The sequence below is a fragment of the Xiphophorus couchianus genome, chromosome 11 (assembly GCF_001444195.1).
Source record: "Xiphophorus couchianus chromosome 11, X_couchianus-1.0, whole genome shotgun sequence".
In the NCBI taxonomy this organism is placed as follows: Eukaryota; Metazoa; Chordata; class Actinopteri; order Cyprinodontiformes; family Poeciliidae; genus Xiphophorus; species Xiphophorus couchianus.
In genome coordinates, this window is record NC_040238.1 from 16685142 (window position 1) to 16698306 (window position 13165).

At 39.4% G+C, this 13165-nt stretch overlaps 1 protein-coding gene across 2 annotated transcripts; it reads left to right on the forward strand.

The window, feature by feature from the left end:
• The first annotated feature begins 214 nt into the window (after positions 1-214).
• slc43a2b (solute carrier family 43 member 2b) lies at positions 215-11293 on the forward strand. Of its 2 annotated transcripts, XM_028032166.1 has the most exons (14): positions 215-279; positions 1002-1280; positions 3627-3903; positions 4083-4138; positions 4226-4302; positions 6337-6429; positions 6814-6947; positions 7071-7267; positions 7372-7515; positions 8129-8261; positions 9073-9205; positions 9408-9481; positions 9624-9747; positions 9827-10016. In XM_028032166.1, exons 2-14 carry the CDS (start codon positions 1121-1123, stop codon positions 9986-9988), a joined length of 1764 nt encoding a protein of 587 aa, XP_027887967.1. In that variant the 5' UTR covers positions 215-279; positions 1002-1120; the 3' UTR covers positions 9989-10016. The 2 variants fall into 2 exon arrangements, with proteins under 2 accessions (XP_027887967.1, XP_027887968.1); XM_028032167.1 differs by lacking the exon at positions 215-279 and having other exon boundaries at positions 1121-1280; positions 9827-11293.
• Positions 11294-13165: the final 1872 nt, after the last annotated feature.

Sequence of the window (13165 nt, forward strand, 5' to 3'; positions counted from 1 at the left end):
CACCTCTGTTACGGGTGCATGACATTATCATTCTAGGTGCATTAGGTTTCTAAATAGATTAATAGCCTCGTTTTCACATCATTGCCCTCAACACAGGTCTTTCTCAGAAACTGGGAGCTGACGAGAGCACAGAGTGTACGCAGCCAAAATTCATTAGGGGGCGCCCTTTGCTGAGCGCTGGAGTATATAAATGTTGCTTTTCACAGATACCTGGTCACAGAGAGCCAAGACAGACACAGAGAGCTGGGTGCTTTGAAGCACTACCTGCAGCCTGGAGTGGTGAGAATTATTCGTTTTATATTTTCATAGACATCTAAAAGGAAAATGATTAAAGAATGAGACTTGAACATGGGTTATCAGTTGACATAAATAGGAATTTGAGTAATTAATATGAGCAAACTCATTACTCTTAGAAGCAGTGACTTCTGTGGACGTTACTTTTTCAATCCGCTGGTTCTGCATCTCATTTGAGGGTGTGTTTTGTGTGAGTGAATAAAACAAAGCAGGTTGTTTAATTTGTTGGGAATGCACTAAAGTAATTGCAGAAAAACATTTTTGCCGGTTGGGTGAATATGAGAAGACATTTGGGGAGGGGGCTGTGCAGGAGAAACACAAGAGGGTCATCGGTTGACCAGTCTTCAGTCCAGTCTGGACCAGTTTACTCGCCTGAAGGAACTCTGTGGTGCTAATACTTGATTGTTCTTTTCTTTTATTTTTTATCTACTATAACTAAGAATGTATATAAATCCCCACAATTTATAAGAACAATTTGTTCCTTTTTGTATTAAACCCATCAAAAAGGAATGAAGGGTGCAAAATGGCTCCTTCCTTACAATACTAGCTCATTTACAATATTTTAACACAATCAGTGATCTCCCAATGGTGCAAAGTTAGATGCTCAATCTGGTCTCATTTGAAAAACCAGCCCTTCCAGGGTTTTACTGACTCCACCGATAGGCTGACTTTACCACTTCCCCTCCCTCCTGTACTTCTCTTTTCAGATAAGAAATCCGTCACTCCTCATTCTGACCGTCAGTCGGGGAGGCTCTCTCTGCTCTCTTCTAGCCTTCTTCCTCTTCTGTCCTTTCTCTTTCTCAAGCTCTCCCTCTCCCCCTCGGCCATGGCTCCGACCCTCGCCACAGCCTTCGCCAGGCGCTGGTGGATGGCAGTGAGTGCCATCATTGAGAACCTGCTGTTTTCTGCTGTGCTGCTGGGATGGGGCTCCCTCCTCATCATGCTGAAGTCTGAGGGCTTCTACTCTTACCTTTGCAACGAGGAAGGTGAGTCTGAATGTTTAGATAGCACTTCTATCACCGCTTACCATTTTCCATCATATTTATCTGGCCAGTCATTCAGGTTCAATGCTGTGAGTTTTCTCTTAATACTCTCTGAAAATACATTTGAAATTAAAGGTTGGGGGGAAAAGCAATGCTTTGACTTTAATTAAAGGATGTGACAGATTTTTTTCAAGAGATGTCAAGCAACACTGATACCTTCCCATCTTCTCAAGTCTTTGAAAATAAAATGTTGCCTGTGAAGATGTCCCAGGCTGGACTAACGGGGTTTAACCAGATCAGATACGTTAGAGCATTCGGGCATGCAGGTAGGCAAAGTGGTCCGAAGGGACAAAAGAATAGAGTACGGTTTCTTGAGACAGTATGTTACTGTGCTGTTCTTGTCTCTGTTAGCTTACAATAGTTGAGGACAGAGACACTGACCTATTGAAAGACAACAACCAAGAATGGATCACATGAACTGCTTCTTTGTTGCTCCTTTAAAAAAAAAAAAAAAAAAACTCGGAAAAAGATTAAGCAATCTTTTCCTGAAGTGTTTTTTTCTTCTTTTGTCTTATTGCTCATTTTAATAAAATTCCAGGTGGTGCTTTGTGTTTTAAAGAACAGATAACATTTATGCACCATCTCTGATTTGACCAAGTCATGTATTTTATATGAGGCTTGGCAAAAATGACGGTTGAAAAAGGAATATGTATCTCCAGATAAATTAAAAGGTCAAATCCTTATTCATTCCCGTTATATTTAAATGTAAAAATAGTGTGCCTTGCTGAAAACTGTATCCTCACATCATGATGCCACCACCACCATATGTAATGTAATGTTAGCTTTCTGCCAAAGATTGTGTTTCTAAAAGAAATTCAGTTGTGTTGTCATTTAATCAGACCATTTCACATTTTTGCTGTGCCTTTTAAGGGCTGGATGAAAACGGCAAGCAGGAATTTCTCACCCGAGTATTCTGCAGCTCCTCCAGAGTTGCAAATCACAATTAAGTTATATATGATCACAGTTTATTGGCGATGTAAAGGGGCTGTATAGAAATGCTCAACACACTTTTAAGAGTTTAATTTACACACCACCTCACAATTATGTGAAAATGTGTGTTGGTCTATTACATGGAGTCTAAAAAAGTACACTAAAATGTGTACTTTAATAAAAAATAAAAAGATTGCTTTAGATCTGCCACAGCAATTTTATCTCATTCTGATTACATAAGACCAAAGAGGAAAAAAAGAACCTCTCAGCTCTTTTCAGCCATGTGACTTTGGAAATGAAGAACAGCGAGTTCCACGTAAAGCATTTATTACCAGTAATTTGAAAGTTTAAAGGGTGCTGATAAAGACCAGGGAGGGGACAAAGGCTGATAGAAAAGTGATGAGCCGTAGAAGTTGGATGACCTGTGCAGGAAACGGTTATAAAATAGTCGTGTGGTTTAAGTTTGGTTTTCCTTCTGCAAGTAACGTCACAGAGGGACCATGTGTTACGCAACAGGAGGAAATCATGTACTCTATTACAGTTCATGTGGCCACAGGACATCTCTTCTCTATTTTTACACAAACAGGTATTTTCTGTTTTCTATTTTAGGCTAATGTCACTTCATTTTTCAATAGTTATGCATACAAACTAAAAGCAAAATTTATTCACAACTTGTCAGCACACCAAATACTCAATTTTGATATTGAGTTAGATCAATTTTTCCCCTTTGCACCATGAAACAGTATATATAAAAGAAAACACATTTTCAGGATATTTGGAAAATCATATACAAAGTTCTGCAGAAGGCTTTGGCGCCTTTATTGTGAAATGTGTCATGATGTGAAGTTCCACTTTGCAATGGCACATTGTTACTGGCAGGTGGATTCAAAAGAGGCAATGTTTCATGTTGGTCTCTTCCTGAACCTTTGCACCTGTTCACATTATAACCTAAAGGTTCTGATAACCTTGCTCAGTTCACTAACTCTGCCAGCTGATCACCATTTATTCCACTCACACTTTATAAAGTCTCAATAAAATTCCAGAGAGCCTGACAAGATTTGAGTCAAAATGTTTCTCTGTGTTCCTGCTTAATTTCTACTGTCTGTGCACATTTTTTTGCTGACATGTCGCATTTTTTAGACTGATATTTACCGCACAGATAACTGAGGATGAGTTCACTCCACATGTGACGACTGCGTAATGATGTGTCATGATCTTGTGATGAAATAGAAGTGCAGACTTTACATTTCAGATAATAAGTGAAAGTAGATTTAAAAAGCTCATATTTACCATGTTTTAACAAAGAGGGTAAAAAAAAATAGAAGATCCATCTGACCATCACTTCATCATGTTCTACAGGTAACAGCTCCAGCTACAATCTGTCTCACTCCGCGGCGAATTCAGTCCCCCATGACTACGCTGACGCCTTCGAACCGGATGAATCGGACGGGGTGGAGATGAAGCCCCTTGTACCGGAGGGTCCGCTGAGGATGAACGGCTGGCTGATCTGCAAAGAACAGGATGAGATGCTGAATCTTGCTTTCACAGTTGGCTCCTTCCTGCTCTCAGCCATCACGCTGCCACTGGGGATCGTCATGGATAAATATGGGCCTCGGAAACTTCGACTGCTGGGCAGGTGAGCAAAGCAATATTGGCTCAATAAAAAACAGAAAGATGATATTGATTGCTGCTTTTCAGAAGGGCAATCAACCACAAAGAGTTAATTGAGATTATATTATACTCTTATAAAAAAATAATTACAAATTTAAGATAAGTAGTTTTGGTCATTAAAAATGCTTGATCATCTATTTTCAGCACTTGCTTTGGCTTTTCCTGCCTACTCATTGCCTATGGAGCCTACCAGCCAAACGGTGAGTCCATGTGATCCAATCTGTCCATTTTCCATATCTACATGTGATGTAGTGATTGTCAGCAGTCTAATGATGTGTCATTTTTAGAGCTCTCCGTTCTTATCTTCATTGCACTCACTTTCAATGGCTTCGGAGGCATGTGCATGACCTTCACCTCCCTTACAGTAAGTGGGCATGCCAGGTTTGTGTACTTTGCATTTTTCTTGCTGCAAAGCTGGTGCACCAGCTGCCTGTTGTTGGAGCAATGTCTGTGTCTATGAGACTTCCTCATTAACACGCTGCTAGAATCGTTTTACTGGACCCCTGGCTAGTCACTCTGTTTCATCTCTTGTTTGAATTCCTCCTGTTGTTCCGATCTTTTCTGAAGAGATTTACAGAAGCATATTTCAGCTCTGCTTCAGATGTGAGGAAGGACCACTGAGTAACATGAAACAGGAATACGGTGCCATTAACACCCAAGAGCTTCGGTCTATTTTTGTTGGGGATTCTATGTGCTTGGGCAATGCGAAGCAGCACATAATTGTTGCATGAAAAGGAAAGAATATGGTGTTCTTGAGTTTCACAAATGAAAAGGACAGTATACAACCATATGCCACACTTTTTAGATTTTTGTCTATGGAAATGTTAAAAAAGAAGCCTAATTTACCTCTTCAAAATGATCCACTATTCTGTGCTTTTCAGTCACATAAAACCTCAAATTAAAATACATTAATGGTTGTGGTAACAGTGACAAAATGTGGCACTGTAAAAAAAAAAGTAAAATTATTTTGTAAGTCATTATATACATTATGTGTACAACTTCATAAGAGTGTAATACTAAAGAACTGTTTACATTACCAAAATATGGCCTCATATTATAGCTTCATTTGACTATATCTGACTTCACATACTGACATTTGGGACCAAAACAAGGGATACATATTTTAAATGGTTTTCACTAAATCTGAGAGGAGCCTTGGATACCCATGATCTTAATTAATTCAAGGGATCACTGGGTGGACTCCTCTTTATTCATTTGCATTCTTTCCTCTCTGTTTTTCGTCCTGCTGTTGCTTCCTCTCACCATCACTTTTAGCCTTTGATAACTCAGTCAAGAGTCCATGACGCTACCATGGTGATGCTGTTCACTGGACAGTGGCTCTACACCAGTAAATCTCTGTGAAACAACATTTCTCAATAACAACAGACTGAATCACTCATCTCTACTGTTAAGTCTTTTGCACGTCTTAAATGTCTCACTAGCTAAAGTTATGGGAATAATAGACTCTCCACAGTATGCATGAAAACATGTCTTTACCCTTGAATGCCGGTTCACCTCGTCACCTTAACAACCTCAAATGCTATAAAAGAAAGCCTTGGTGTTGGGTTAATCATTAAACACAAGCTACATCACTGGAGTATAGTTTCTCTGCACATCCCTCTGTGACTATTAGGAAGCACCGTGCAATACCAGTTTAACTCTTTGTCAGTGTTAAAGACTAATAAATATCTATCTGAATGATGCTACTGCTGAGAAATACAGTAAACTGGTTCCCCAACATAGCAAACCCCCTCCCCAGTCCTATGTAAAAGAATGTGCTTGTTGTTGTTCAGCCACTTGAAAGCAGAGCAGTTCGTGAATGCCTTTTTGTTGGTTGTGTCGCCCCGTTTTGTCCTCCAACTCTGTTATCCTTCTCTTCCAGTTGGAGCAGAGGGTGTAAACGAAACAAAATAAAGAAATTTAAAAATGAACTCTCTACCCTGTCCATCTTGTGTGCTTTGTTTCTGGTATCAGGACCGGTTCACCCCCCCCTGACTGTTTCAGCTGTGTCGACCCCCTCCTCTGAGTTTTGTGTGTTGTAATGGACAGCTGTGTGTTCATGTGCGTCTGTTGTGCTTTGATTTGCTTCATGTCAGTTTGTTGTGCTTTTACCTCCTCATTTTGAACCATGCAGTCTTGCTGATTGATCCCCACTGTGACCTCTGACCTGAGTGTCGTTGGGCATCATCTTTATGGGGCCCCCATATGATTCCCTCATCTCCAAATAAATGCAGCTGACATAACTATGATGCTTGTTTAACCTTTTAGCGTACATTCACAGAGAAACAGACCTTATTTAACTTTTATCTTTTAGCATCTTTGTTCGTTATTTTAGTGTAGGTTACCATGTAGACAGAATATGCTAATCTATGTTTTCCTTGTTTCCTTTACCTTTTAGCTCCCTAATATGTTTGGAAACCTTCGTTCTACCTTCATTGCCCTCATGATTGGTTCTTATGCGTCGTCTGCGGTCACATTCCCTGGTGTCAAGGTATGGAAAAGTATTCCTTTTCAAAAAAGAACATGAAATGAGTCCAAGCAAAATCTAAAAAATATCCCACATATTTTTTGAACCTAGAAACAAACTTTTTTTTTGTCCATAGTATTTTTTGTTTGTTTATTTTCTTTGTTACTTTTTGGGAAATTTTAATGTAAAATTCTCTGTTGTATCTGTGTATTCAAAGGACAAAACGATTTTTGAAATGCTCTAATCTCAGTCAAACACATATCAGATATGATCTAAGAACAAGGAAGATAGCACAAAGCCATGTTAATGGTCATGTTAAAGGCTTTGCTCTATGAATCTTTTGGGCCATAAGTTGTTAAAAAAAAGTTACCTCCACTTCGGTTTGAAATTTTCCTTCATTGTGGACAGGTCATCTATGATTTTGGTGCCTCATTCATTACCATTCTTGTGGTGTGGGCTTCCTGTGCTGGACTTGTCTTCCTCAACTGCTTCTTCAACTGGCCGCTGGAGCCATTCCCAGGACCAGAAGATATGGACTACACGTCAGTAGCAAAGACAGTCGCATATTTATGCTCCCAAGTACACTGCCAACATAAATCCTACTCCCACTGAGAGAGTTTGATCAAAAATTATGTTGTAAAATATTTGCTTCTCTGCCTCCTCAGTGTGAAAATAAAGTTCAGCTGGCTAGGCTTTGACCATAAGATCACAGGAAAGCAGTTCTACCGTCAAGTGACCACAGTGGGCCGCCGCCTGAGCGTCAGCAACAACGTGAAACAAAAGGAGGTGGTTGGTAAGGACGGACGCACTCTCTGCCTATCCACCATGGACCTGGAAATGGACTGCAAGCCCAAGGAAGAATGTAAGAGTGCAGTGTAAAATAAGACTCCTGAAATGATGAAGGTTTAAAGAATTCTGACTTAGTTTGTACCCCTCTTCCAAAACTCTTGCTTTTGCTTTCTGCAGCTGAGTCTTTTTTGAAGAGCATCATGAGCCCTATTTTTATGCTTAGCGCATCGACCATGTGCATCACTCAGCTCCGCCTCTTGTTCTACATGGGGGCCATGAACAGTGTCCTGGAGGTGCTCTGTGATGGAAACCTTGACACAGGTCAGTCTGTTTGCTTCTGAGACATGTCGGTCTGTGTGCAATGACTAACTCAAAAGACAGCACCGGTCCGGCTTGTATCATGACCTACAAACAACTGAACGTAACCTTTTCATTTTCAGTGGAAAGGATGGAAGTTGGTAAGACGAAAACTTTAGCGTTCGCAGTAGTCTACCTTAGCATTAGCTTATTAAATATCCAGCTGACAACAAGTAGAGTACTACATTTGTTTTCTTGGTTGTCCCTTTAGATAACTGAGTCCTTCAACTGTCACACAGCTTTAAACTAAAGCCACCGGTATTATTAGTTGACTCATTAACAACTTTTCTAGAAGAATCAGCAGAACAAACATGACACACTGCTTCACATGACTCACATTTCATGTAGCACTGCTCCCAGAGCCACAAATATGTGCCCTAATAGCACCATATTGACTTTTGAACGACCTTGTTGCACTCTATAGTCTCAGTTTATTAACTGCAATGTCTAACCATCTAACCAGGTAGTGACCTCTCCCCACACTGGATTACACCAATTTTAAAAAATCTTTTTTCAACAGTGTTGTATTGTATTCCAATAAACAACAATAAATATGTTGTCCTCCTTTGGTCCTCAGTGAGTCTGTACTCCTCCATCTTTGGTGTGCTGCAGCTGCTTTGTCTGATGACCACTCCTGTCATCGGTCAAATTATGGACTGGAAACTGAAGGACTGTGATGACGGGGAAGAAGACAAGGAACCCTTAAGCAAGTGAGTCTGAGTGTTGATCTGTTGATACACTAAAATGTCAGTAACATTAAGCAATCTTGAAAAGCACAGATGATGATGCCATAGATTTTTAAGCTTTGACTGTCTTATTATTGGAAGAAAGCTCTTCAAGCACATTATTTCCTCAATGGATTTAATGAAAAAATCTAAATAAATCATTCAGGGTATCAGAAAGACACTATAGACAGCCACAAGTTTACTTCACCCTTGGAGACAAGATGCTGGAATATGCCATGTTCATGTGTTCTAATAATTACGCATGAGGATAAACAATTATGTGGTTCTTTATTTCCTCAATGGACTTGAAAGGCTCTGTGTTCCAAAGAAAGCAGGTTTTGGTGGAAAATGTATGTCAAGTCCAGAAAAAAAATTAAAAACCTTGTTTCCTTCTGCTTGTAAAGCTAGAAAGTTTCATTATCCACAGTGAAACAAGTTTGTTTTAACAGACGCTGAGAAGCCATTGCTCTAAATGCAACATAAAAACAGACTACAGTTGGCAAATGTGAAGTGGTTTTCACAATTACTACCATTAAATTTGTACAAAAAACGGGGAGGGAGTTTGCATCCCAGGAAACATTGTGCTTTTGGTGTGTTTTACTGTATCAGCCAGAAAGCTTGGGTGACAGTGCAAGTAGGCAAAATTCTAGGACACTACTATAAGAAGCTTGCATAACCAGTGATTATTTTATTTTTATTTTTTTTTAATTTCTGATTCCATCTGTTTCTTATACAGATGCAGTCATGGCATCTCTGCCTCGTAATCCAACTTTCTTTTCTTTTTTTTACATTTTAGAGGTGAAAGCAAGACAAAGCGCAGAGACAGAAAGATCCAGAAAGTGACAAACGCTCTGCGAGCATTCGTCCTCACAAACCTGCTTTTGGTGGGATTTGGTGTCACCTGTCTGATACCAAATCTCCAATTACAGGTGAGTGTCTCTTTGTTGTTTTTGTTCTATGTCCTCACCAGATCTGTGTCCGTATGCAAAGCTGACTTTACTGTATCAAGCTGACAGTAAATGTAGGCATCTGATTGCACACTAACACCATCTGGCTAAAGGGAAACTGAATTAACTTCACATGAGATGCAAAAGCAAATAAACACTGATTTTGTTTTTCTCCTTTCCTCAGATTGTCTCCTTCATCTTACACACTGTGGTGAGAGGATTCATTCACTCTGCTGTTGGGGGCCTTTATGCTGCTGTGTATGTACCAACGTCATTATAATCTCTCATGGCCATTTTACTTTCAATTGCCAAGTCATGTTTAGTCCTTATGCGTGTCAAACTTCCATGTTGGTAGAAGCTGCTTCAAAGTGACCAACTAAACTAAATGTTTTCTTTTTAGATATCCCTCCTCTCAGTTTGGCAGCTTAACAGGGATGCAGTCTCTCGTCAGTGCTGTTTTTGCCTTGCTGCAACAGCCCCTGTTTTTGGCAATGATGGGACCACTTGAAGGAGACCCATTCTGGGTAGGAATCATCACCCACCTAAACACATTCAGCTATCGAGCCAAATTAAAACCTTGCTTACTCCGGTGTCACCCTGCAGGTCAACATCGGACTGCTTGTGCTCAGCATGCTGGGCTTCTTGCTGCCCCTCTACCTGATCTGGTACAGACGGACACTCCATCGAGAACTACAGCAGAAAGCCGAGGACGCCAAAATATACATCAAAATCAACGGCTCAGAGATCCCAGAGGCCTTCGTTTAAACAGAGACGGAGAGAGAAAGCAACTTGCAAAACAGGCGTCTTGAAGTGTTGAACAAAAAATTGCGACACATCTCCATAAGAAAGACAACACCCATCTTTAGAAATTCCCCAATTGGAAAACTGCTGGGATTGTTGTCATAGAAATGAGTCCAATGGACGGCTGATGAGGAGAAAAGTGAAACAAACAAGGGAGATGAAGAGCAAATAAGAGGAGAGACTGTGAAAGGAAAGAGGCATCAGCCATCTGTATTCCCCCAAATCCTCTGAGCTCTCTTCACTTCCTCTTTCTCCTGACCTTCAGAGTGTTTTCCAGCATTTCCTCTGCTTTAACTTGCCCCGCAAGAGAAGAAAAGGGATATACGTCCTCCTGGTTCAGTATCACCTTCCCATCTAACCACTTTAAAATTAGAGGGCGATCCAGTTGTCATGGGGTTTCTTCGATGTGCTATATGTTGAATGCAAATCATCCAGATGCTATTGCATGGTGCTACTTATCAGTACATCTGCTGGATTTCTCCCAGAAGTTTGCACAAAGGAAATGTGGAGTAAGAGTCGAGACATTTTGCTGATGTTTCTCGGGTAATCGGAAGAGACAGTCATTATCTTTTTGTATGGCTAATGTCTAATAATAAAATCTATTGCAGTGCTATCCCATTTTTTTCAGAGGAAAGTCAGCCTGTTTTCAAATAATTTTCACAATGTATGCTTAGAGTATTTATTTTACCTTATGTATCAGCTTCAGTATTTTTCTACAATTATATTGTAAAAAAAAAAAAACATTTCAAAATGTACAAAGAGTACATTTTTAATTGAAAAGTGAAAATTAACTGATTGAATTTTTACACATAACAGTGAAGGTGTTCTACGTAACAGTGAAGGGCATTATAATAGTGACTTAATGCATTTCCCCATAAAGCTGCCATTAGTCAGACATCTTAGTTTGTGTCAGTTTTTCCTCCAGTCTGTCTCCTTCAAGAGAAATTCAGCACTTTTACCCCAATTCCACACAAATCCAGCTCACGGTGGCACTTTTTCTGGATGATTGGCTTCAGACCCTTTGCTCCCCCTTTTCCTTTTACCTTTTATATGTGTATTTATTTTTTCCTAGCATTTCCACTTTCAATTCTTGGTGTACTTTAACTGTGCAGTGCTGCTTTTATGTAGGTTCGTTCTGTTTTGTCTGCCTGGAGCTCCTTCTGCCCTCAATGAAGATAAAGTAGAGATATTTTTGGTAAATGGGTGTCTGTATGTGGAAGAATATGTGGAAGTTAATAAAGTTTTTCTCCCCCCTTTTTTTTCACTGCATCGCTCTAATTACGTTTTGTTTGTTTTTAAGTTGTTCCAACACGAACCAGGAGATGGCAGCGTTTGGTTTATCCTCGGTTTGACCAAAGCAACGAGTATTCTGTGGAGTACCATCAAATTGTAGCAGTGATGAACATTAACAACTAAAATGTAAAAGAAGAATATGATGCATATTTGTTGTGTACGAACAAGCTGAAATGTAACCTGAAAATAGCTCAAACATAGAAACTGTGTTTAGAGGAAAATCATTGCATGCTGACCTACGAACAAGATCTGAGCATCACTCTTAATATAACAGACATACACGGTGGTGGCAGCAGCATGCTATGGGTTACGCTTTTTCTTTGCAAGGAGCAACAACACCATAAAGTTTTGAAAATTATGATACACTACTAGTTGAAGAATACTTTTTAAAACAAAAATGAAGAAATAAATACCCTGTGTAGGCTAAATGTCAGAATCTACTTGTGCACAAATAATCTGTCATTGCCCCTGAAAATGATCCAAATCTTTAAAACACCAAGCTATTTTAATAAGTGTTAACAAAATGTCTCAGCACTCGGGAAACATGCTCAGGCGTGATCAGCATAAACTATTTTCTCACATCTAGGTGGTTGGTGTTTGCAAGTCTGTCGTCACGCTGAGCTGCCACCTGATATCGCGTTTTAGCAGATTTTTATCACTTGACGCTTGCACCTCTCACCACCCGAGACGAGATGTGCGAAATCATCAGTCACATCGGAGGTAGAGGGGTCTGCTCCAGCTCAGCTTTTCATAAAACGACCGAAACGCAGGATGTAGAACCCAATTTATAATTAAAATTGAGCTGCTATCTTCATTAACAGCTCGGCCACAAACTGGTAACAGAAAATACATATTTTTGCCAAACCCGCTGTCACACATTTTAAGGTTACTGTTTTGTTTTTATTTTGTTTTTTGCACATAAAACATGTAATTCAGAATTTCCCTCAAACTGGGTAAAAGGACTCAAAGTGAACTGATCATATTTTGGGGGTTTATCAAATCTCCATAGCAATCATTAAACATTATCTAGCATAATAATGCTAATGCATGATTAACAATAGAAATCATGAATTTATTTCTACTCCTCAGATAGGAGACCTGAGGATTTTTCAAGAAGTCAGAATAAAAAAAAACAATATCCACAACTTTGATGAATTGTATAATGGCCATCGAAAGTGATGGATGGACAAAGATGGCATTAATCAGAGAAGCAGCCAAGAGTTTGACTTTTTTTTTTTTTAAATTTGCTAACTATAGAGGAGCTGCTGTAACTTTTTGGTCTAAATTCTGTTAGACAGTGTTGGAAAACTAACACTGCTAATTACCCCAAATACCACTGGAGAACCAATGGAATGGTTAGATCAAAGTATGTTTATTTGTCAGAATGGCCAACTAAAAGTTCAGACCGGGATCCATCTGAGAATTTGTGGCAAGTCTTAAAAAATGACTTAAACATTTGAGAATCATCGTGTTAATTGCATTGTACAATCATATGCTACTTTGTGTTTTGTGTGTCACTTACACTTGTGATAAAATAAACTGGTTTGTGGTTGTAAAATAAAATATGGAAGCTGTTATTAATACTTTTGCAAGGCATTGTATAACAAAAACCTCGAATGTGGAATTATCTCATTGGACATGAGCCATAAAAACCAAAGATTATGTCGGCAGAGGAGAAACTGAAAGATGTATCTTTAAAATAAACTACAAGAGCCAGAAGCGGATATGTGGTTGTTGTCAAACGGAGACATGAGCTATAAATACAGCTCCAGCTTGCTGTTACATAATTTTAAACTCACATAGCATCCACATCCCGTGATATTCAGGAAGTGGGTCGAGATTAGGGTC

Excerpts from the sequence above, each read along its gene's own strand:
- slc43a2b (XM_028032166.1), top strand. The coding sequence starts at position 1,121 with ATGGCTCCGACCCTCGCCACAGCCTTCGCCAGGCGCTGGTGGATGGCA. Across the intron at positions 7,516-8,128 it reads TGATGGAAACCTTGACACAG|TGAGTCTGTACTCCTCCATC; the intron begins GTCAGTCTGTTT and ends TTTGGTCCTCAG. Across the intron at positions 9,748-9,826 it reads TTGAAGGAGACCCATTCTGG|GTCAACATCGGACTGCTTGT; the intron begins GTAGGAATCATC and ends GTCACCCTGCAG.